At 44.0% G+C, this 25,547-nt stretch overlaps 1 protein-coding gene and 1 long non-coding RNA gene across 5 annotated transcripts in view; both read left to right on the forward strand.

Annotated features, from left to right (window-relative positions):
• The window catches only part of LOC309354402, a 146,839-nt gene that overhangs the window by 82,082 nt on the left and 39,210 nt on the right, over window positions 1-25,547 (forward strand). The window lies entirely within an intron of this gene.
• USO1 (USO1 vesicle transport factor) overlaps window positions 7,858-25,547 on the forward strand; it is a 46,325-nt gene continuing 28,635 nt past the window's right edge. For 2 of the 4 annotated variants that reach the window (XM_081883895.1, XM_081883897.1), the window contains exons 1-6: window positions 7,859-8,048; window positions 11,617-11,703; window positions 11,826-11,890; window positions 12,640-12,719; window positions 21,103-21,203; window positions 22,765-22,867. In XM_081883895.1, coding sequence (XP_081740021.1) covers window positions 7,983-8,048; window positions 11,617-11,703; window positions 11,826-11,890; window positions 12,640-12,719; window positions 21,103-21,203; window positions 22,765-22,867 — 502 coding nt within the window. In that variant the 5' untranslated portion in view covers window positions 7,859-7,982. Of the gene's footprint in view, window positions 8,049-11,616; window positions 11,704-11,825; window positions 11,891-12,639; window positions 12,720-15,141; window positions 15,154-21,102; window positions 21,204-22,764; window positions 22,868-25,547 lie in introns of all 4 variants that reach the window. The other 2 variants (XM_081883894.1, XM_081883896.1) reach the window with 2 other exon arrangements.

Genomic DNA, 25,547 nt, shown 5'->3' on the forward strand with positions numbered 1-25,547 from the left:
TCTGTGTAACCCAACCTCCCTTTAATATATTCATGATGTAATCTGTGTAACCAAACCTCTCTTTAATGTATTCATGACGTGTTTTGCACTGTATTCTGGGACATGGAGGGAAGTTTCAAAAACTCATGTCACCCCTTTCTCACGGTTCAATCTTGTCTTGAACCTGTTGGCCAATAAACTTGGATCTTCTGCAGTTTGCTCCTGTCTCCGGCTGAGCTCATTTTCCTCCGCAGGGACCCACGGACTGAGTCCGATGAGCTGGGTGGCAGAGCAGCCTCGCACCCAGATTTTTGCCGTAAGAGTTGGCTGCCCAATGTGGGGCATGCGGTTCTCCCGCGTTGCTGACCGGGGGCCCCGAAATCTTCAGCCGGCACCAGGCCATTTTGCCTGGGAAGATCCTTTGGACCCCCGGCCATCTTCCGGGCGGTAATCGAAAGCCCCAGGAGTTCAGCCGGGGAGCAAAGAGGGATCCAGCCGGCTTACTCATTAATCCCGGGATCATCATGGAAAACACGTGAGTATAAGGAAAAGGAAAAACCCAGTGCACTGGTGGGAAAGGGGTGGAAATCTCCTGGCAACTGAATTCTCTGCCCTCCTCTCTATCGCTCCTTCTCGCCTGTCTCTTGGTCCAATTGGTGAGAGAGACCGTGGACTGCTGCTCGACCCAAAAGGGGGGTTCTGAGCTCTATCTCTTTCTCTATATTTCTCCAGCCAGCCGCACCAATTGGGAGCCCGAAAGTAAGACGGAGAGACCCGACTTGAAAGATAGCCGACTCTCCGCAACGGGTATCCCAGTTGAAAGCAAGGGGTTGGAGTTCTTTTTCCGAACTTCCCGAGCGTCCTTGCTAGGGGGCAGGAAGTGGTCTTGCTTTCTATCCAATCCCAGCCGCACCGGTCGGAGCCACTTATTGTGAGCCCGCTTCCGAAAGCAAGGGGGATTTTCGACCCAGAACCCTATCCAGGGATCACCCGATCTGGCACCGCACGGCGCGGGCGTCCAGTAGGGCCCCTTTCCTGAGAAGTCTAACGATAGGTAGGAGGTTGCCAGGAGGGATAGCCCAGGGAGGATTGGGCGGGATCAGGCAGAGTGGAAGAAGGACCCCAGGATATTGAGAAAAGGAAAATAGGAAGGAAATATACCGGATAGCTAGAGCTCTTTAAAAAACCCTACTAAAGTTGCCAAGCGACTTGAAACCCTCTTTACTATAAATTCCTGCTCACTATAATTCCCTGTATTAGGTCTACCAATCTCGTAGATATACCAATCCTTACCGACCTCTCCCTCTCTTCCTTTCCACTTAGACACGCGTGAAACATAAAATGGGTACCCAGGCTTCCAAACACGAGCGGGCTCACTCTGGGAGGAAGGCTTCTAGAAAGCCATCTCAGTCCCGGAAGGACCCTGACTCTCCTCTACAATTTGTCATCACGTATTGGAAGTCGATTCCTGGCCACAAATTATTATCGAAACAAAAATTAGAGGACCTCTGTTCTGAAATCTGGCCCGCCAGCACCGCCCCCGCCAAGCCCGAATTGCGTTGGCCGGCTGGTTAACTGGTGGTGTTTGAAGAGGCAAGGAGGCTCTTAAAACCATGTGGGACCTTCCTACTAATTTCACTTAATGAAGCTAAAGGAAGCAGCCCAACTCCTTGCAATAACCAACTAAAGGATGAGAGTATATATGTTTACATGTTGTCTGTTATGTGTGTTGTGTGTTAATACATATATGAGAATATGTGTGTTTACATGTTGTCTGTTATGTGTGTTGTCTGTTCCTTCTGTCTCTGACAGACTGCCTTTCTTCAGCGCGCATAGTTTAAACTGCAAGCTTGCTTCAAAATTTTAAATTTAAGGAAGCTATGCTGGACCTTATCAGTCCTAAATAAGACAAGATGAGAATGAAGGGTGCAAATGTTTACCCCACCTCTTGCTTTGCCGCAACTTTTCAGATCGTGAGTCTACAGTCTATTTTGGAATGTGAATGTTTCTAATGTGAATTAGATGTTTCTGCTGCAAAAGCGTAGGTGAGCACAACTGCTCTCTCAAGCTAAAATGCAGTGTATTTATTTCATGAAGCACATGCCTATGAAAGTATGGTCTTCCTTCTAAGAAAATATCTGAGTCCAGTTTTAACTTTGATTTGGTTGGACAGAAGAGTTATTGTAAGGCTCCTGATATCAGGCCTCTTTTCTTAGAATACATGCCCCACCCCCTTGTTTCATTCTGTCTCTTTCAGGGTTTTTTTTCTCCTCTTCTTCTGTGCCAGGTAAATTTACTTCCGAGTTTTAACTATGCTTTATAAGAGATCCTCTCCCTATCTTAAGAAAATGTTCACTTCAATCTTTCTCTAAAGATCATTTGTCTAGGAACTTGCACTCTAAGGAACTTGCACGTCTAAGGAAGTAAACTCAAACTAATCTCAAGATCTGCTAAAGGGTTCTGTATAAGTTGGGAATTTTTTATTTTCCTCTTCCTTAGTACATGATAGGAGCACTGATTGTGCTCTCTTCCCCAGTAGTGCCTGTGTACATAAGTATGTGTGTGTAGTACCAATCTTGCTGTGAAATCTTGCTGTGAACCCTTTATTTTGGAGGGTTGGACTAGATGACCCCAGGGTCCCTTTCAACTCTCCCAATTTGTGGCTGTGTGGAAGGACATGTGTCCGCAAGCATTGCAGGGTAATTCTTAAATTCTGGTGTGGTGATGGAGTTGAAATTCAGCCTAGCTTTGCTCTTTAGTTTTAAAAAGGTGAGAGGTGAAGCTGTGATGTTTTGAAGCACAACTGGTAATACCAAGCATTTGAGTGATTACAGTGTTTATCATTTTGTTTATCATTTTGTCTACTATTTGAAAATCAGACCAATACATATGGGCCTTGACCAATCCTGTAAATAAAGGGGCAGGAAAATTTTTGTCTGCAAATGGTAAGGCTGAAAAACTTAGAATGTTAAAAAAAAAAAAATTAAAAAAATCCTATGAATTCTGACTCTGGCCATTTTTTCCCATATATAAGGGCGCGGCATTGTTCCACGAATGGCCAGAGGAATATTAGCCCTTTCCTGTACATAAAGGAAGCAGTCACTTTGCTTGGGCTGAAATTGCTAGCTTTTGTTGGTGAATACTTCAATTGCTGAGTTTCTCTCTTTTGTTTTAAATCTAACCCTCTTTTAAAATCTACTCCTTACCCTTCCCTTATTCAAATTCTAATTTTGCCAAAAGATGCAACATTTCAATAGTATAAAAGGTTTGCTGAGACATGAACTCCACACATGCACAGAGACTAGATCAGCAAAAAAAAAAAAAGGATAGGAAAAGAAATGAGAGAGAGAGAGAGGAAGGAGGGGGAACTGTGGGGGGGGGGGAGGAGGTTTATGTAAAACTTGGAACCATTGAGAGAAATCACCCTTAATGTGTCCCAAGTTTGAAATCTTAACATGCCAAATTCTTTTCACAGGTAAATATCAAAGAATTCCACGAACCATTGAGAGAAATCACCCTTAATGTGTCCCAAGTTTGAAATCTTAACATGCCAAATTCTTTTCACAGGTAAATATCAAAGAATTCCACGAACCATTGAGAGAAATCACCCTTAATGTGTCCCAAGTTTGAAATCTTAACATGCCAAATTCTTTTCACAGGTAAATATCAAAGAATTCCACCCCTCAATGGGATTTAAATCACAGACTTTGTTTGTGTGCATTTTAGGAACAGCATTTCCTGACAGGCTTCTCACATGAAATAATTTTCCCTTTTAACAGGATATGTGAACCCCGATAACAAAGTGTTTGTCCCTTTTTTCTCCCACAACAACTTTCTTTCTGTTCTGTGAAATCCCTGCTGTATTAACTTTCTTTCTGTTCTGTGAAATCCCTGCTGTATTAGTGACTTCCATCCCTTTGTGTCTTTGACACTTTAAAGTTATAAATAATCTGTTTCCATTTATTTAATCCGTTTTTTCATGATGTCTATGAAATTAATTGAAGCATAACCAAACATTGTTTGTGGAATGGTATTTGTTTACCTTTTGCCTGAGCATTTCTTATTAATTCTGTCATTTTGGCTAGTTCAAGGTACTTGCACAAAGTTACATTGCCATTAAGTCATTTTCCAGTATTTTGCTATTAACACTCTAGCCGATGTTGTCACATCAAGAAACACTCTTTTATTTCCATTGTTACTTCAGATCTCTTAAAATTCTGTGTCTTAGCATTTATTTATTTTGGTTCCTCATAGGTCATTGTGTGTGTGTGTTTGTGTGTGTGTTTTATTATTATTTAACTGTGTCTTTTAAGTCCACCCTGTCCTTACAGGATATCACTTCTACAAGTGTGTTACTACAGATCCAATGAAAAGCTTCGCTACCACGAGACTTATTACCTGCAACAACAAATTTCTTTCAAAGGGGAAGTGGGGCTGACAAAGAGGGGAGGAGATGAATTGCAAGGACATTTTTTGACTCTTATATTCAACTGATATTTAATTAGTTTGTTGTGTATTATGTGTTATTATGTAGGAATGTTGAAATGTGTTTGACAGTGTTATTTCCACAAAGGGAAGAATTTTTTTGTGTGTGTGTGTGTGTAATTGTCTTATGTTTAATGTATACTGTCTTATTCCTTATACCCCAATGGAGGATTTTCATACATTTTATGCTTTCAAATGGATCAGGCTATTGTGTAGTTCAATGTTTAGATAACCACATTTCACTGTCCCACCTGGCACACTGCCAACCTTCCCTACCCATTTTAAAATGTGTTAAAACTCACTTTACCAAGGAGAAGCTTCAGGAAGGTGTATATGCCTTGATTTAGCAGGAATGATCCCTTATAGAGTTAAATTGACTTATTTGGACAAGTGCCCCTTTTAAGAATGGTTTTCTTTTAACAGATTGGTTTGAAGAGTTAAGAACCATGGGGCAAGATAAATTCAAATTGGACCCAGTGTGAATTGGGCATGTGTATCCAGGCTGCAATTAGCTTTTGGTCCTTTTAAGTGCAAGTGAGCAACTTCCCCATGACTGTTGACCAGAGCCTCTAAAATAAAACCCCATAGAAAGGCCAAGGTAAAGACATTTCCCTCAGGACGTGTCCAAACCTGTGCCAGCTGTGATGGGTGCCAGGCAACATGGCTAATATGAAAGCCCTAAGGGGATTCACCAGGGATTGCCACTACTGTGACACGTGAGACCACAGAAGAGCTACCTTGACACCTGAGAACACAAAATGGCGGGGGGCAAAGCGAACTGCATTTTTTCCCAGTCAATAGTGGACCTTCCTGCTAAATGTAAAGCATAGACCACTACTGAACAAAATACAACAGGTGTTCCTTTATGCGATATCCTATACCCAGCTATCTGCACTACTATACTTGCAAATGGCCTTAAGAGGCATGATTTGCAAGTCCCCTTCAGGTTTGCACAAACCCACACATCTAGTACGGTAGATACAAAGTTATTATTTAGTGCATATCTACATAACATAAACATACATTGTATTGGTCCGTGTTGCTCCCTCCTTTGTTGCCCTGCTCAACCAACCTCCTTTTCCATTAGGGCCTATTCCCACTCACACGGCACCCCACCTTCACCGAGATTTAGGGTGCGGAGAAAAGATTTGCAAGTTCTTACAGAACTTTAATGCAAATCTATCTCCGAATGGGGGACTGTTACGGAAGGGGGGGCATGTCTTCTTCACCTTCTTCTTCGCTACAATATATCAATTTATTTCCAATTGTCAATGTCAAAGGGGACTAAAATCTATAAAATTCATAGAAAATCAACGTGCCAGTTTGCTCTGATCAGCCTTTCCTCCAGGCAATGTCAGGTGCCAGACTATGCATATTTGAGACCATTGTTTTCTCATCCCCAGGAAGTGTTTATCTGTGCATATCTCCAGCTCTGCATATTCCCCCCTCCCTCCTCCTTATGTTATTCCGGTGTAGCTCTGCATATTCCCCCCTCCCTCCTCCATATGTTAATCTGTGTAACCCAACCTCCCTTTAATATATTCATGATGTAATCTGTGTAACCAAACCTCTCTTTAATGTATTCATGACGTGTTTTGCACTGTATTCTGGGACATGGAGGGAAGTTTCAAAAACTCATGTCACCCCTTTCTCACGGTTCAATCTCGTCTTGAACCTGTTGGCCAATAAACTTGGATCTTCTGCAGTTTGCTCCTGTCTCCGGCTGAGCTCATTTTCCTCCGCAGGGACCCACGGACTGAGTCCGATGAGCTGGGTGGCAGAGCAGCCTCGCACCCAGATTTTTGCCGTAACATGTTGTTGTTTGTATTGAAAAAAAATGATGATTTTTTTTTTTTAAGACATTCTTTCTTTCAAGAAAAGGAAAGCGTTTCCGTTTCGACCTAACTTCCGGTCCCTGTCAGAGCCGGTCTGGAACCTGGGTGGAATCTACACGCGTATTAAAAACGTTGTGAAAATGCTTCTTTTAAAAAATAATCGTTTTGAAAAAGGCATCGAATTTGCTATGGCTCCTAGTCGCCATCTAGTGCCACAAATTGTATCGCACTGTACAACACATTCAAAATGTTTCGTTTGCAGCTGTATAGCTGAGTCCCTGGGCCCCGCATTGGCTGTGGCGTTTAGAATCATCATCATCATCATCGGTATTTTTAATTTTATAGCTACATGCCACTCTTCAGCCCTATAAGCCCCCCTCCCCGCACACAGTTTAAAATACCATTGTTGTTGTTTAGTTGTGTCCGACTCTTCGTGACCCCATGGACCAGAGCACGCCTCCCGCAGTTTGGTCAAACTCATGCTGGTAGCTTCGAGAACACTGTCCAACCATCTTGTCCTCTGTCGTCCCCTTCTCCTTGTGCCCTCAATCTTTCCCAACATCAGGGTCTTTTTCCAGGGAGCCAAAGTATTGGAGCCTCAGCTTCAGGATCTGTCCTTCCAGTGAGCACTCAGGGCTGATTTCTTTCAGAATGGATAGGTTTGATCTTCTTGCAGTCCATGGGACTCTCAAGAGTCTCTTCCAGCACCATAATTCAAAAGAACCAATTCTTCAGTGATCAGCCTTCTTTATGGTCCAGCTCACTTCAACACATCACTACTGGGAAAACCATGGCTTTAACTATACGGACCTTTGTTGGCTACCAGCATGAGTCTGACCAAACTGCAGGAGGCAGTGGAAAACAGGAGTGCCTGGTGTGCTCTGGTCCATGGGATCACAAAGAGTCGGACATGACTAAACAACTAAACAACAACAAGATGTTCATCAGCCCAATAAAGAAATAAAATAATAATACCATCGCCATATATCAAGCCTGCATACCGCCCTTCCACCAAGAATCACTGCTATTAAAAACCACATTGAAAAGCCTAGCGACAAACAGGCTGTGTACACACAAGGCCAAAACACGCGTGTTCCACGTTATGTATGAATCAGACCCGATGACGTGATGGGCGGTGAGGAAGGGCGAGGCAGTGGAAGGCATGAGTGCCTGGCATGCTCTGGTCCATGGGGTCACCAAGAGTCGGACACTACTAAACGACTAAACAACAACAACGTTGCAGTTTTAAACGCTTTTAATGGAATGAAATAATAACAAGCCAAGCCATGCCTTCTGCATGAGGAGGGCTGCCCCAAATCACAGCCAGCGCTGAAAAAAGAAAAAAAAAGCCCTCGATTTCCCTTCCATGGGCTGGTTTCTACTCCTAACCTCGGGGAGAAAAGAAATGAAAAAAGATAAGTAAGTCTGCAGAAGCCGGAAGTTGAGGCGGTGTGTCACTCTACCAGTTTCCTCTCTCTAGGGTGGCTACCTTTGTGCCCGACACCGGAAGTTCAGGCGGGGTGTCTCTCCGGCGCCTCTCTCCGTAGGATGGCTACCTTTGTGCCACGTCTTGGCGCAGGCGCACTGGCGGCGCTGCTGGCTGCTGACGGGAGCTGACGCGGCCCGAGGAGAGAAGCCGCGGCCTAGTGAGCCTGGCGAGGCGGGGAAGGCCGGCCGGGGAAGATGAACTTCTTGCGGGGCGTCATGGGCGGCCAGAGCTCCGGGCCCCAGCCCTCCGGATTCGAGACGGTGAGTTCGCTTAGGTCCCCCCCCCCGGCGGCGGCGACGCGTGTCGCCCTTCCCCGGCGAAGTCCCTTCCTTGGGACGCCCGGTTGCCTGACGGCCGGCTCCCTTTTCCACTCGCCCTTCCTCACCTCATTGGGTCTGATTCACACGTTACGTGTAACACGCGTGTTTTGGGCTTGCGTGTACACAGCCTGTTTGCCACTATGCTTTTCAATGTGGTTTTTAATAACAGTGTTTCTCGGGGGAAGGGCGGTATGCAGGCTTGATATATGGCGATGGTGTTATTATTTTATTTCTGTATTGGGCCGATGAACCTCTTGTTGTTGTTTAGTCGTTTAGTCGTGTCCGACTCTTCGTGACCTCATGGACCAGAGCACGCCAGGCACTCCTGTCTTCTACTGCTTCCCGCAGTTTGGTCAAACTCATGCTGGTAACTCCGAGAACACTGTCCCACCATCTCGTCCTGTGTCATCCCCTTCTCCTTGTGCCCTCCATCTTTCCCATCATCAGGGTCTTTTCCAGGGAGTCTTCTCTTCTCATGAGCTGGCCAAAGTACTGGAGCCTCAGCTTCAGGATCTGTCCTTCCAGTGAGCACTCAGGGCTGATTTCCTCCAGAATGGATAGGTTTGAACTTCTTGCAGTCCATGGGACTCTCAAGAGTCTCCTCCAGCACCAGAATCCAAAAGCATCAATTCTTTGGCGATCAGCCTTCTTTATGGTCCAGCTCTCACTTCCATACATCACTACTGGGAAAACCATAGCTATAACTATACCGACCTTACATCCTTTCCGAGGTGTTGGGGGCGTGGTTATTAGTTTGTTCTTGTTCTTTTTCATGTGTTCTTATGCTGTGAGCCAGCCTGCGATCTTCGGGTGGAAGGCAGTATGCAAATTCAATAAATAATGTCACTTTGCCATTTATGAACCGCTGTTTGACCTCATCTGCTTTTTCAAACTTGTTGCCCCACCCACTGTCATGTCCACTTAGTTGACATGAAGTCTATTTGTGGTCTGTATACTTTACCAGGCCTTTCTGTTTAATAAGAGAGAGTTTTGGTAGCTACATCTTTGCTAGCTCTACGCTACAGTCTGCTAAAATGCTTTCTATGTCAGTACAGTCATACCTCGTTAAGTTAAATATTTTTGGGAGCGCACTACTTTCGGGTTTTGCCATATGCGCATGCGCATACGCAGGTTGCGTTTGCATCAGGATGTGAACAGAGCGCAACCCAAAAATATTTAACTTGAAGCACATTTATCCCGAGTTATGACTGTAGTGACATAACTTGAATACAAAATAATTTACCAGACTGACTTCTTGTACGTTGTTGTGTAACTTGTTTGTGGGAGTTTGGATTTATGTCACACTATAAATGAGGGTTTAGTAACCTGTGATTCTGTGTATGATGCACACCCAGCACACTTCATATGTACATCAAATATGATGGCAATAACTCCCCAAGAAGTAGTACAATCGAAAAATGGGGGGGGGGTCTATAAAAAGGTCAACAACTTTCAGATTTTCCTTAAAAAAAAAAGCTGAACAATTAAAAGCTCAACAACTTTTGGGTGCCCTGGTTTTTACTTTTTGAAATATGGCAACCCTGTTGTTGTATGATTTGTGAAAGATTTCTGATTCCCAGTTGTTTAACAACAGTGTGGTTTCAGTACTTGCAAAGGAGGCAAAGTCATTACAGTAGGGCCACAGATTTTTCTTTGCCTAAGAGCTCTCACCCTTAGCATCTTAGCTTGTTCAGTTCTTCACCATGTTTCAGACCAGGTGAGTATTTCTCAACTGCAGGAATCTCCTTTCCATTCAGAGCTATATGGAAGTTATCTCAGTGCAGAGGCTGCAATAAAAGATGATGTTTTGTGGCCTTTGATCGAAGGAAAAACAACTCTCTGCATTTTCTGAGTGTTCCCAGTATGTATCACTTTGTTTCTCAGATATGCTGCCAGGAAAGTAGCCACTGCTTTGCTGTGCTTAAAACTTTTGAGAGATTATATGCATCTTCATGTTGAGTATTAAACAAAAACCTATTGTCTGCAATTAATAGAGTGTGTGGGTGTAGGTCTTAACTTGTTTCACTGAAAAATCAACTATTTGAGACGTTGGTGTGTACTGTGTATATGCACATACATACATACATACATACACACACAGGAACGCGGGTGGCACTGTGGTCTAAACCACAGAGCTTGGGACTTGCTGATCGGAAGGTCAGCAGTTCGAATCCCCGTGACGGGGTGAGCTCCCGTTGCTCGGTCCCTGCTCCTGCCCACCTAGCAGTTCAACAGCACACCAGTGCCAGTAGATAAATAGGTTTCGCTCTGGCAGGAAGGTAAACGGCGTTTCCGTGCGCTGCTCTGGTTCGCCAGACCCGGAAGCTGTATGCCGGCTCCCTCGGCCAATAAAGCGAGATGAGCGCTGCAACCCCAGAGTCGGTCACGACTGGACCTAACGGTCAGGGGTACCTTTACATACACACACATGGGCATAACTTGGGTGATGAAGCTATATTATTAATAAGCATAACAGGAAAGCACCTGAGGGAGTGAAAATACTTTGTAGAAATATATGCTTCTAATATCTTTAAAATAAAAAACTTGTAGTCTTCCTTGGTTCTTGATCTGCATTATCTTTTCATTTGGCACATGCTGTTGAGTAGTTGATGCTTTAACAAAACAAGTGAGTCTTGGCACACGCAAGTTCAAAATTCATTATTTAAAAAAATTATTTGGATGTAAGGTAAAGGTAAAGGTACCCCTGACCGTTAGGACCAGTCGCAGACGACTCTGGGGTGCGCACTCATCTCGCTCTATAGGCCGAGGGAGCTGGCGTTTGTCTGCAGACATGCTTCCAGGTCATGTGGCCAGCATGACGTAAGCCGCTTCTGGCGAACCAGAGCAGCGTACGGAAGCGCCGTTTACCTTCCTGCTGGAGCAGTACCTATTTATTATCTAATTGCACTTTTGATGTGCTTTCAAACTGCTAGGTGGGCAGGAGCTGGAACCAAACAATGGGAGCGCACCCCGTCACGGGGATTCGAACCGCCAACCTTCTGGTTGGCAAGCCCTAGACTCTGTGGTTTAGACCACAGTGCTACCCACGTCTCACGCATGTGGGTTAAGCATTCCTAACTATAATTCTAGGTTTGCTCCTTTTTTCCAGAGTCTACTGGTAGTAATCAGCTAAGTTTTACTCAGAAATTAATGGGCCTAACTTAGTCATGGTCATGCATTCAGTGGGTCTACTCTCAGTCCAACTTAGTTGAATGCCACCCTGTGGTGGTGGGGAAGGGTTGTAGCACAGTGGTAGGGAAGATGTTATGGATACAGAAAGTTCCAGGAGTCAGACTTTGGCATCTCCAAAAAAGGCTGAGAAGGACTCCTGCCTAAACTGACCACGGTCTGACCTTGATACTTGCTTTTGCATGAGGCTGATGGAACAGTTTGAGCTTCAACTCGGGTAAAGTTTCAGCGGTGGAACAGATCAAAGATGAAGTGAGGAGAAGATGTTTACAAGCAACAGAGAACTTTTTGAAATACTTCCATTTTATTTCTCTTATAGATTCAGAAATTATGTGATAGAGTAGCATCTTCAACCTTACTTGATGATCGCAGGGACGCTGTACGGGCACTAAAATCTCTTTCAAAGGTATGTATGTTTTGTCCCTTACATGACATTTCAATTGTGTATGACACCTAGTAGTACTTGGTGGCAATTTGAGAATTCTGTAATTTTCTTTTAGTTGTTACTTCTGTTCTTCAATTTCACAGAAATATCGCCTGGAAGTGGGGGTTCAAGCTATGCCTCATCTTATCCATGTTCTCCAGACAGATCGGTAAGCATCTTACGGAAAATTTAAAAGTATCCAAGCAACTGTTCCGCATTAGTCACTTTTTCTGTCGTGTAGCATGAGCTGCAATGGAATTCAAATGAATGTGAAAATGATGAAATTGCACGGGTTTTTAAATAAGAACACATTTACCAAAAGCCAAAACATCAATTTGTTTTCAGTTAACCTCAGCAAGTCCAAAAAGCTTTTTAAAATATCGGTTTTGTATTTGAAAAGATGAAGAGCAATAATGGCTAATAAGACCGGGGTAGGCAATCTAAGGCCTGGGGGCCGGATGCGGCCCAATCGTCTTCTCAGTTCGGCCCACGGACAGTCCAGGAATCAGCGTGTTTTTACATGAGGAGAATGTGTCCTTTTATTTAAAATGCATCTCTGGGTTATTTGTGGGGCCTGCCTGGTGTTTTTACATGAGTAGAATGTGTGCTTTTATTTAAAATGCTTAGGAATTCGTTTATTATTATTTTTTTCAAAATATAGTCTGGCCCATCACATGGTCTGAGGGACGGTGGACTGGCCTATGGCTGAAAAAGGTTGCTGACCCCTGAATAAGACAGTCACAGCCCCATAAGAGATACCATATTTGGATCTTTGCAGCTTTACATCAGTGCTACAGCCTTTTATTTTACTGCTGCTAATTAGGCCACTTTTACTATTTGTGTGGATGATTTTATTTTTATTTTTTGGAGTGTTAGTGTTGCTTTTCATTCAGTGAGAGATTGTGCTTGTATTCACAGTTCAGATTCCGAAATAATTGGCTATGCTTTGGATACACTCTACAATATCATTTCGAATGATTTGGAAGAGGAAGAACAAGGTATACACTTGCTTTTTTATATTAGCTTCTTAACAACTAGATGAATAAGCATGCCCCATTTTTGGGTTATCTAGGGCTCAGTAAACTTGTCAGAACACATATGCCCACTTTCTGAATACTTGAAGGAAGCAGGACAATGAATGCTCTTTCCATCCGTATGGTAAAACCAGCAGCTGCTTGGTTGCAGCTGTTGGATTTGTAGCAACACTCTGTGGAGCACTGTAAAGTTACTGATCTTCAGACAGAAGGACACAGATTTAGCTGACCTGATCATTTCAGAAGTCAGTGAAGGACTTTTCTCAAAAGGAAATGAGAGCCCTTCATAGGTTACACAAATAAGAGGAAGACAGAAGGAAACAAGTGACTTGAACCACAGGCGGTTTTTTGCTTGTAATTGTGGAGTAGAGTTTGCAGATCTCTCCCAAGGTCGCATTCCTGAGATCCAAATGATGGCTCGTTATGAATGAGATTATGAGTTTCTCCACCAAAGAAGTGGGAAAACAGGAGTTGCAAATGCTACTGCTTCCTCTCACAGTTTGCTAAGATCTAGGGATTGCATTAACATGTGACAGGGCCAATTGTGGCCACACACTCTTCTGTACCTTGTCCCTATCTACCGTTCAGAGCCTTTGGTCATGTTCTTAGTGCTGCTAACGCACTGAGAACTACTGTACTTCCTAAGACCTGTACTAGTTATCAGGTTAAAAAGGTAAAGGTAAAGGACCCCTGACAGTTAAGTCCAGTCGCAGACGACTCTGGGGTTGCACGCTCATCTCGCTCCAAAATTTATTTGGATGTAAGGTAAAGGTACCCCTGACCGTTGGGTCCAGTCACGGACGACTCTGGGGTTGTGCGCTCATCTTGCTCTATAGACCGACGGAGCCGGCGTTTGTCCGCAGACAGCTTCCAGGTCATGTGGCCAGCATGACTTAAGCTGCTTCTGGCGAACCAGAGCGGCGCACGGAAACGCCATTTACCTTCCCACCAGAGTACCTATTTATCTACTTGCACTTCGACGTACTTTCGAATTTCTAGGTTGGCAGGAGCTGGGACTGAGCAACGGGAGCTCACCCCGTTGTGGGGATTCGAACCGCCGACCTTCTGATCGGCAAGCCCTAGAGACTCAGTGGTTTAGACCATAGCGCCGCCCGCATCCCTTACAGGTGCCAGGTTACACACCACCAAATATTTTTCATGTCCCTGCTGATCTTCCAAATGTGTACAATAAGAACACTTTATGGCAGGTATAGGCAAATTCTGGCCCCACAGATGTTTGGGACTACAATTCCCATCATCCCTGACTACTGGTCCTGTTAGCTAGGGATGATGGGAATTGTAGTCCCAAGCATCTGGAAGGCCAGAGTTTGCCTATGCCTGGTTTATGGGCTGACTTGGGCAGGAGGAGCAACTCTGGAGGATCACAAGATCTTGCAGGACTTTTAGTGCTTTCCCTGATGAGTTGGAGGCCAGCTAGGTTTTTGAGAAGCTGTACAATGTTTACAAAATAAAAGGAAGAAAATCATGATGAAAATAGCTGTACAGAGCTTCTTATTTTTTACATGAATTCAAGATAGAAATGCTTGCAGGTAGTTTTCTAGAATATTTCATTTAATGTTGAAAAATGGAATGTGCATTGACAGAACTTTCAATTCGGCCTCGTTGCGCCGTATAGACATACTTGAATGTGCCAAAATATTTACTTGCATGAGTATATCTTGCTGGTTCTGGTATTGATTCCTCATAAGTAATTTTCTGAATTTTTAGCTAATAGATTGTGAAATGCAAACCAAGGAAGGAATGTTGAGAATACTTTCTATATTCTGCAAGCAGATGATAATTTATTTGCTAAATGCTTAAAATTGAACTCGGCTTTGAACCACCAGAATGCCTTACAAAACAATAAAAGAAAGAAGGGACATAGGCAAACCAGTAGATTCAGTTACGTTACAGTTATATACTACCCAGATTGGAATGCTAACTTTTACAGGCAATCCAGAGAGGGAAGAAACAAGGGGCAGTTGCCCCCAGTTAGGCCAATTTTGGAGAGGGCTATGCCAGCATATTCGCCATCAAGAGGGCTGTTTCCTCACTCTTGATGGCGAATATGCTTTGATGACAATTGGCCAAACCAAGGCATCCCATGGGAGGCGGGGAGAACAGGGACACACCTGTTTCTTTAGAGAGTGTAGAAACATCAAGGTTTAGGGAGGACAAGATTGTGGAGTCTTTACTGGGCCTCCAGAGGATGTTTTTAACTACATTTGTTTAGGGGAGCCTGAGTTAAACTAATCAAGTAACCACTGTAGTGAGCATTGATCTGTCCTGCAAATCAATTTTATGCCATTAACCGATCTTTTGTGCCGTACTAAATTGAAATCTGCTTCATTTTTGAATCTTTCTCTCTTCTTGTCTGCCTTTACAGATGATTCTGAAGGTAAAGCAACCTAAATTTATATTAGCATGGTGTGTTTTTAGCCATAGTTCTAAGCATTAACTGACTCACAACACCATTAATCGGTTTTTAAAAGGATACTGTGTAGACTTTTGCAAGTGTTTTAGCCTTCTCTTCTTAACACTTTTAAATTTTGCATCTGTTTTGGCCCCTTTCATGTCAAAGGGGAGCCATGTGACTGCTCAAATTGATAATTGATGGAGAGAAATGTGTCTTGTAACGTTAGATACGGAATTGAAATACCTGAAATACTTTTCCATTTGTTACTAAGATTGCTGAGTTCATTACGAAGGGGGCAATATGAACACCCAGTGTTCAGAAATAATTGCTGGATTTCAATTATTTTATAGCAATTGAAGTTCAAAAGTGTATTTTTTGCAGTGTCCTTTTTAAACAACGCTGAGTACATGAGCATGCATCTTAACAGCACTTTGATTCCAAGGTCCACTTGGAATCATGTTACAAGGCATCTTCTGTAATAAAAACTTTTATATCAAATGGCTAATCTTAAAATACTTCATTGCAATACTGTACTAATGATGTCGAATACATTGTAACCTGGTTAAGAGCATAATATTGATATGCATATAAGGCTTTCTTGCTATTAACATATTATTTTGCCTGTATCCTTTCCTGGATTTTCTCTTGTCAGTTTATTTTAACATTTTGGAAGATAAGGAAGATAATGTTGGAATATGGCATTGGCATATTGGTTGGGTTTTAGCCAGTGCTAGTTCTACTCAGAGTAGACCCACTGAAGTTACTTTACATGACTAGCTTAGGTTGATTTCACTGGGTCTATCCGTGTGTAGAACTTGGTTGGCTACAGCCCACTGGATTTGATGTCAACTTTGATGATCAGTGTCCTCAAAGCTGGGGAAACAATTGATGGCATCGAGGAATTTTAACTTTCAGATTGGTGTGTCCAGTGGGACAAATGGACAAAATTGCATGCTTCCATTGTGGCTGTGGCTGCCAATACTGTCTTCATTCTTCTCCTCCGGCAGCCCCTTCCTGGCTTTTCCCTAACCGTTACTCCTACAAACAGAGTGGTGGAGTGGAGCAGATTGAAGAGAGGCTTGCCCTTCTGAGGTCAAAGAAGGGTTATGGCTAGCAGGAAAGAAGATTTGCCCGAGGAATAGAGGTTAAAAGGAGCTAGAGGGGATGAGGAAAATAGGATGACGGCTCCTCCTGAACCTGGTGCGACTTAGAAGAGCAGAAGATGGGGCTTCAGGGGAACAGAGTCTGCCTTACAAGTCTCAAAGTGAACTAGGTAGAGATGTAAAAAGGCAAAGGGACCCCTGACCATTATGTGCAGTCGTGACCGACTCTGGGGTTGCGGTGCTCATCTCGCTTTATTGGCTGAAGGAGCCGGCGTACAGCTTCCGGGTCATGTGGCCAGCATGACTAAGCCGCTTCTGGCGAACCAGAGCAGTGCACGGAAATGCCGTTTACCTTCCCGCCATAGTGGTACCTATTTATCTACTTGCACTCTGACGTGCTTTCAAACTGCTAGGTTGGCAGGAGAGGTAGAGATGTAGCCCAGCAAAAAATAAGGAAGTAGAGACACGGGGCAAGCCAAAAGGGAGAGGTCCACTTTCTGAACTCCTGGAACGCCTATCTCTGAAGTTGCCATTGGAAGACCAAAGTCCTGCAACTAGACAAGAAGGCAATAGCTAACAAGAGGACTGAAAAAAGCTACTGCTTGAGGGAGAAGTACATACTGCTTGAAGTAAATGTGAGGAGAATCAGAACTTACAGGGTTAAACAGTTCTGAGTGACGTCTCACATTCTGAGGCGTGGCTATGTTCACAGAGGGGAGTGTTTCTCTGTGTGTCTTTCTTCTTTTGTTTCTGCCGAGAAGCGGAAAGGATGCCGGGAATTTACGATGTTATACTACTCATTAAAGGCTATTGGAGATAAGAGAAAAGCCTGCCTTGCAGTCTGAGTTATTACCCACACAAGCAACAGCTTTCCCCGCTGTGTAAACTCTGCTAAGAGGGCCAAAGAGGCTGGAAGAGGTTTTTACCAGCACGGACAGCAGTGACGCAGCTAAGAGTGGCCCCATAGTAAATACGCTGTCTAGAAGTATACAACTTACCTATAACAACCTGCAAGAAGTAATAAAAGCCCTCAACACTTCAGACTCGATTCTCAGGTGTGCTGGCTGGGAGCCAGTGGGCCTGGTTTTCATAATTCCAATGTATAAATTCTGAACGCCTTATTTGGAAAGGTTACACCAGCCTTCTCTGATTCTATACCATTTGTTGTTGTTGTTTAGTCATTTAGTCGTGTCTGATTCTTCGTGACCCCATGGACCAGAGCACACCAGGCACTCCTGTCTTCCACTGCCTCCCGCAGTTTGGTCAAACTCATGCTGGTAGCTTCGAGAACACTGTCCCACCATCTCGTCCTCTGTCGTCCCCTTCTCCTTGTGCCCTCCATCTTTCCCAACATCAGGGTCTTTTCCAAGGAGTCTTCTCTTCTCATGAGCTGGCCAAAGTATTGGAGCCTCAGCTTCAGGATCTGTCCTTCCAGTGAGCACTCAGGGCTGATTTCCTCCAGAATGGATAGGTTTGAACTTCTTGCAGTCCATGGGACTCTCAAGAGTCTCCTCCAGCACCATAATTCAAAAGCATCAATTTTTTGGCAATCAGCCTTCTTTATGGTCCAGCTCTCACTTCCATACATCACTACTGGGAAAACCATGGCTTTCACTATACGGACCTTTGTCGGCAAGGTGATGTCACTGCTTTTGAAGATGCTGTCTAGGTTTGTCATTGCTTTTCTCCCAAGAAGCAGGCGTCTTTTAATTTCGTGACTGCTGTCACCATCAGCAGTGATCATGTAGCCCAAGAATTACATGTGGTCAAAATGGAGACGTTCCCCTTCCGTATTGAAGATCATGCTGTTTATTCTCCATTGAGAATGAGGAATTAGCTGACCCAAATGGGACATTGTGACTAGGACAGGCCACAAGTATAGCATTGTCCAAACTGCATAAAATATTTGGGCTTAGTTTAATGATATGTTACAGCTGAACCAAGCCATTCTGTCATTGGTGTACACTCGCTTATGGAGGACTTTCCCCACCCGGCTTTTATGATACAAAACTCACTATTTTCTCTTCATAGCAAGATCCACATGGAATGGGATACGGTTAAAGTCAAAGGAGTCTTGGATTCTTCTTCAAGTAGCAGAGCAAGAGTATATAGCTCAGTAAACCACAGGAGATAATAAATGGGCAGTTTTTCTTGCACCTGTTTATTACAAAACACAAGACAATGTTTCTTCGATGCTTCAAGAATAAAGGAAGTTCTACAAATTGGGAATGTTCTTTACTCGTGAACATGTATTCAAAATGTGAATCCTATGGCAAATAGGATATCACTTCTGTATGGTAGTTGCTTCTTCATGTGGCGTCCCACATGCGTGTTTTGTGCCTGCAGAGTGCAACATTTGGAATCTGGGCAATGAAACGCTTTGGCAGCAGGCCTGTCCCCAGCCACAGCTCAGATCATGGTTGCTACAGTGGTAGCATTGTCAGAACGTTCTCTTCATTTTGAGCTTTTAAAAAAACCTCCCCCTCCTTTTTTTAATTTAAGCTTTCTCTCTTTCATTTTGCATTTTACTTTACCTTGGTATCATGTGCCTGCTGTGATAGTAAGTTCCTCGTTTGGTCAGATCACAGCTGTTATCTGTTCTGTCTGGGATGGTGGATAAAGGTAAAGGGACCCCTGACCACTAGGTCCAGTCATGGCCGACTCTGGGGTTGCGGTGCTCATCTCGCTTTATTGGCCGAGGGAGCCGGCGTACAGCCAGCATGACTAAGCCGCTTCTGGCGAACCAGAGAAGCGCACGGAAACGCCGTTTACCTTCCCGCCGGAGCGGTACCTATTTATCTACTTGCACTTTGACGTGCTTTCGAACTGCTAGGTTGGCAGGAGCAGGGACCGAGCAATGGGAGCTCACCCCGTTGTGGGGATTCGAACTGCTGACCTTCTGATCGGCAAGTCCTAGGCTCTGTGGTTTAACCCACAGCGCCACCTGCGTCCCACTGGGGTGGTTGATGCTTGCCACAAATTCATGAGACAGGCATGATGTGCTAGTGTTGGGCAATGCTATGGGAGCAGGCCCTCTCTCTGATAGACACAGGACCCTTTAGCGCTACCTAAGTGAATGTGCCCTGTTTTTGCATCACTGTTTTTACTACTGACAATTGAGGCAGTAATCTTGGCCTGTCTGGCCATTTTACAAGCCCCCAGGCCAGTTGTGGGTGCCATGGCAATGTCTCCTGAGGTTCTGCACCTGTGTCTTTGATATAGAAATGCTTGTTTCATTTTGTGAATTCCAGAAGCCAGCCTTCCTTTTACAGTCGTACCTTGGTTGTCAAACACCTTGGTACTCAGATGTTTTGGCTCCTGAACACCGCAAACCCGGAAGTGAGTGTTCTGGTTTGTGAACGTTTTTCATAAGCTAAACATCCGGCGCAGCTAATAATAATAATAATAATAATAATAATAATAATAATAATAATAATTTATTATTTATACCCCACCCATCTGGCTGGGCTTCCCCAGCCACTCTGGGTGGCTTCCAAAAAAATAACTTCCAAACCGGGAAGCTCCTGCAGCCAATCGGAAGCTGCGCCTTGGTTTTTAAACCGTTCTGGGAGTCAGATGGACTACCGGAACGGATTAAGTTCAACAACCAAGGTACCAGTGTGTTCATTTTTTCTCTCTGAATTTTTTTAAAAGCAACTGTTCCAAGATAGGCAAGATTTTCATCCTTCACTGCAGGAAACTACATGTGATCTCATATTAAAGGTATCATCCTTTGAGTATGGTTCTGCTTTGAGCATGAATATGCATTTCTATCATATCTGCCGTGTAAAGCATTGCACATCTCGAATAATTGTATTTGTCACGAACATGCAATTATTAACGCGTTGCCTCTGAGGAAGCAAAGTGGAGGTCTCAGTTTTTCTTTCTGCATGTCACACCACTGAATACATATGCTATTTATAAAGTTTTTGGGGAATAATGTAGAAAATAAATGACTGGGGTGGACAAAAACAAAGCTCTTATCAGGGTGAGATAAACCAGGTAAGTCCATTTCGGGGGCTTAATGTGGCCTGCTGATCGATTTAATCTGGCCCCTGTGGCAGTATATGTCCTGGTGCAAAATCCTAAAAGCTCAACAACTTCAATCCTAAGAAATCGGGCCCTCTTTGAAAATTGTTTGGGCAACCCTGTAAACAGTTCAAAGTGAATAAATAATACTAGCTAAATGTGCAAAGTACATTGCTAAACAAAACACGTGGCCTCTTAGAGGCCTTTTTCTTGATGTGAGCTTCAGGAAGAACTCCCCCTGCTGCCACCTGATGTGAGATTCTCCCAGATTTGCTGTCAGTGGTGGGTCAGACAGCAGACTCCTACAAGCTAAGTTTCTAGCAGATTTGCTAACAGGGGATGAAGGCTTGGAGCAAATATGCTTTGGATTCATAAATAGATGCAACATATGCCACAGTTGTAATATTGCCATGGTTGATGCCTTATTCCTAAATACCCATATGGGATTTTTAAAAAATATTTAATGTTTGCAAAGAGCAGGCCCAGTGAAATTAATGTGAACATCTGGAAGGATAGCTGGGATAGAAATACTTCTATTAAATAATGAACAATTTATTGGTAAATATAGCTTTCTCTTGACTGGCTGTCTTCAGCATATTTTAGCAAGTCCACGTTAACTTTCACGCCTGAAGTTGTGAAATGTTCTGGTGCACATTAAATATGTTCTGTAACATTGATTGGTGGATGACAATTATTTCTTAAGCTGCATTTTTTTATTATATTTACTCAAATAGTACTTGTTGGCAATTATCGAGCTGATTGGAGCTTTGCTGTAATTGAACCTTTGTTAATGTTACAGAAGAAAATTCGCAGAAACAAACAGAAGAGCTTGGAAGTCAATTTACAGAGGTTTTCATTAAACAGCAAGACAATATCACTCTTCTGCTGACCTATTTGGAGGTGAGAACTGTTCCTCTCTAGTCATAGAATAAGCATACAAATTTGTTGGCTGATATTGTCGTGAACAAAGCTGTATTAATCTGGGTAGGGTGGATCTTGTCCACTCCTTTTTACTGCTGTCTTCCCTACTTGACCAGCAAATCCAGTCACAGAGCCAGGCTGGGGAAAAGTATCATTTGAAGGGTTGTAGAGGAAGTGATAGGGACGCGGGTGGCGCTGTGGGTAAAACCTCAGCGCCTAGGACTTGCTGATCGTCAGGTTGGCGGTTCGAATCCCCGCGGCGGGGTGCGCTCCCGTTGCTCGGTCCCAGCGCCTGCCAACCTAGCAGTTCGAAAGCACCCCCGGGTGCAAGTAGATAAATAGGGATTGCTTACTAGCAGGAAGGTAAACGGCGTTTCCGTGTGCTGCGCTGGCTCGCCAGATGCAGCTTGTCACACTGGCCTCGTGACCCGGAAGTGTCTGTGGACAGCGCTGGCCCCCGGCCTCTTAAGTGAGATGGGCACACAACCCTAGAGTCGGAAATGGGCAGGGGTACCTTTACCTTTAGAGGAAGTGATGTTTGACTAGGACCTGGGAGGTCAGGGTTCTTACCTTCATTCAGTTGTGATGCTATCTGGGGGATTGGCTCAGTGTCACGTGGGGATAACATGGAAGAGAAGAGCCATGGTAGTTTGAGCACTTGGGAAGAAAGGCAGGATATAAATGTAAAAAACAATCATTTCATTTAAGTAGCATAGCAACTTGTTCTCAATTTCAGTGCGTGCCTTCAAGCTTTGTTACATCAGTCCAAGGGTTAAAGTAGAGTAGCCAGGAACAGTAATTGAATTTTCAAAATTATACATTAATTGCACTAAAGTGGTTAAGCTATGAACCAGAAAGTCCCTGCTGCAAATTTTGCCCCTGTTGTGAGCATACTAGGTAAAGTTAAAGGGACCCCTGACCATTAGGTCCAGTTGTGACCTACTCTGGGGTTGTGTGCTCATCTCGCTCTATAGGCCGAGGGAGCCGGCGTTTGTCTGTAGACAGCTTCCGGGTCATGTGGCCAGCATGACTAAGCCGCTTCTGGAGAACCAGAGCAACACATGGAAACGCCGTTTACCTTCCCGCTGGAGTGGTACCTATTTATCTACTTGCACTTTGACGTGCTTTCGAACTGCTAGGTTGGCAGGAGCAGGGACCGAGCAATGGGAGCTCACCCCGTTGCGGGGATTCGAACCGCCAACCTTCTGATCGGCAAGTCCTAGGCTCTGTGGCTTAACCCACAGCGCCACCCGCGTCCCTCAGCATACTAGATGGCTGAAACAGGGGGATAACACTGGCCTGCCTTGCAGTAAGGATTATTGATTATGTGTATGAAGTTCTATACAAATGTTGGTGATGTTATGATTATCTTAATTTGGCTGTCATTTAGACCAGAAAGTAAACTTCCTTTGACAGAAGCAGAGCATATCATTTTGTGGCTGTTGTTGTTTTTGGTAAAATAATAGCACAAACATTGGCCAGAATAACCGTAAGCAATGAAATACAGTGGATTTTAATGCTTAGGCATGTTGACTTGCAGGAATTTGATTTTCACGTCCGGTGGCCTGGAGTGAAACTTCTTACAGTGCTGTTAAAACAGCAGGGCCCCCAAGTACAGCAGATAATACTAGTCAGCCCCATGGGTAAGTATTTATTTTATTTTAAACCATTTCTATATAGCTTTTCAGATGCAGTGACCTCCCAAAGCAGTTTACGATAATAAAATAAAAATCAATAAAAATCCATACAATAAAGCAAGGAAAGACCAGCAAAAGAAAAACTTCATAAGAACCAAATAAAGCCCTCCTTCAAGGCGTACTAAAAAGCCTGGACATATGAAAATATTTTTATCATCATACACTTTATTGCACTAGCCAAAGGCCATGGCATCATTCACAAAGGAAACAAAAAGAAAAACAGCAATAACCATAAAAACCATAAAAACATCAGGCACTGCAAATACAATAAACCACGGACACGTCTCCTAGAAATTATTTGTTGCATACGACAGAATAGCAAGGGGTTCTCAGATAGAATGTTGCAGCTTAAATATCTGAATCACCTTTGCAGTTGACCAGTATTTTATCTAGTTCCTTTCTCCTGATCTTCTTAGCTGCCAGTGCATATAGTGCTACTTTATAAGTTATGATGTCATCAGTATCACTCAGCAGCCATTTCACCCTTTCTGCCCTGTTTGAGTCTGTTCCAGTCATAAGCGGGGTTTTTATAAATTGGTCTCTTGGTTCTATATACAGCGGGCATTGCAATAAATAGTGGTACAGGTCCTCTACGCAAGGTTGCCCACACAGACAAAGTCTCTCCTTGTACTGTACTTTGCCGTACCGACCATCCACCACCGCCAAGGACATTGATTGGAATCGTAATTCTGTAAAAGCGATTCTTAGTACGGCAAGTGGGAGCTTTGTCAGATAACTAGCTTGGATGTGCTCCATTTTGATAAGTGGGAACCACGGTGAACTTTTGGTAGAGGCAATCGTGGTTAAATCCCTTTCTGCATCGGACCTGAAGAGACAATCTCTTAAGTGCCTCTTATCCATCTTCATGATCACTTGAAGATCTTGTAATTTATATTGGGTCAAGAGACGTTAAGGGACGTGGGTGGCGCTGTGGGTTAAACCACAGAGCCTAGGACTTGCCGATCAGAAGGTCAGCGGTTTGAATCCCCGCCACGGGGTGAGCTCCCGTTGCTCGGTCCCTGCTCCTGCCAACCTAGCAGTTTGAAAGCACGTCAAAGTGCAAGTAGATAAATAGGTACTGCTCTGGCGGGAAGGTAAACAGCGTTTCCATGCGCTGCTCTGGTTCGCCAGAAGCGGCTTAGTCATGCTGGCCACATGACCCGGAAGCTGTACGCCGGCTCCCTCGGCCAATAAAGCGAGATGAGCGCCGCAACCCCAGAGTTGGCCACGACTGGACCTAATAGTCAGGGGTCCCTTTACATTTACAAGAGGCATTGGATGCCATCCTTCCAACATTTGGTCCCTTCTCATTCTGTGTGGGACATAGCGGGGATTCTCTCTTCCGAGAGAAATTGAAGTCTCGAAAAGATTTTCGCTGGTGCAGAAAAGATAAAATTATGCACCAGACAATCCTCTATGGGGAGCACATTCCATTAGCAAGTGCCACAACCAAAAGAAAGTCCTATTCCGCTTCTACACCCATCCCACCAAGGAGTGTGGTGTGGTCCAGCATCAGGGCTTCTGAGGATGCTAATAGGTAAGTCAGATACTCTTCTGGTAGGTGGTCCTTGAAATACTGTGCTCTAAAGCCTGACGGTTTTAAATACTGTGCTCTAAAGCTTTACGGTTTTAAAGCTCAAACCAGCACCTTCAATTTGGCTTAGAAACTGATCCGAAGCTAGTTCAGCTGTTCAAGACTGACTGACTGTTGTTGTTGTTTAGTCATTTGGTCGTGTCCGACTCTTCATGACCCCCTGGACCAGAGCACGCCAGGCACTCCTGTCTTCCACTGCCTCCCGCAGTTTGGTCAGACTCATGTTAGTAGTTTCAAGAACACTATCCAACCATCTTGTCCTCTGTCGTCCCCTTCTCCTTGTGCCCTCCATCTTTCCCAACATCAGGGTCTTTTCCAGGGAGTCTTCTCTTCTCATGAGGTCGCCAAAGTATTGGAGCCTCAGCTTCAGGATCTGTCCTTCCAGTGAGCACTCAGGGCTGATTTCCTTCAGAATGGAGAGGTTTGATCTTCTTGCAGTCCATGGGACTCTCAAGAGTCTCCTCCAGCACCATAATTCAAAAGCATCAATTTGGTGATCAACCTTCTTTATGGTCCAGCTCTCACTTCCATACATTACTACTGGGAAAACCATAGCTTTTACTATACAGACCTTTGTTGGCAAGGTGATGGCTCTACTTTTTAAGATGTTATCTATGCCAAGCAGGGCACCCAAGATTGACTGACTAGGTATGTTCAACATGCCTGATCCCACTGAGCACTGAATACAGCAGATAAGTTACTGTCTAGTTTCTGAACTAGGCTGTGTTGCAGTAATCCAAACCGGATATTACCAGGCTATAATTACTGTGGCCAGGCTATTTTCGTCCAGGCTATATTCATCAATGTAAACAGGTGAAAGGTGCCTCATGCCTTCAAGGCCACTTGACCTCTCAGAGATAAGGCCAATAGCATCCTCCAACACATTTCTGGGTCTGAAATGTAGCCAGAACATCTTCTAGGCTGTAGTGATACAAAGGGGAGCATCCACAGCTTTTAAAGTTCTCTGAATGCTGCTAAGCCATTCCAGAAGTTGCTGTTTTCACAGGTTTATTAAGTGTGACACATCTCACA

This window comes from Podarcis melisellensis (assembly GCF_964234715.1).
Source record: "Podarcis melisellensis genome assembly, chromosome: 13".
Lineage (NCBI taxonomy): Eukaryota > Metazoa > Chordata > Lepidosauria > Squamata > Lacertidae > Podarcis > Podarcis melisellensis.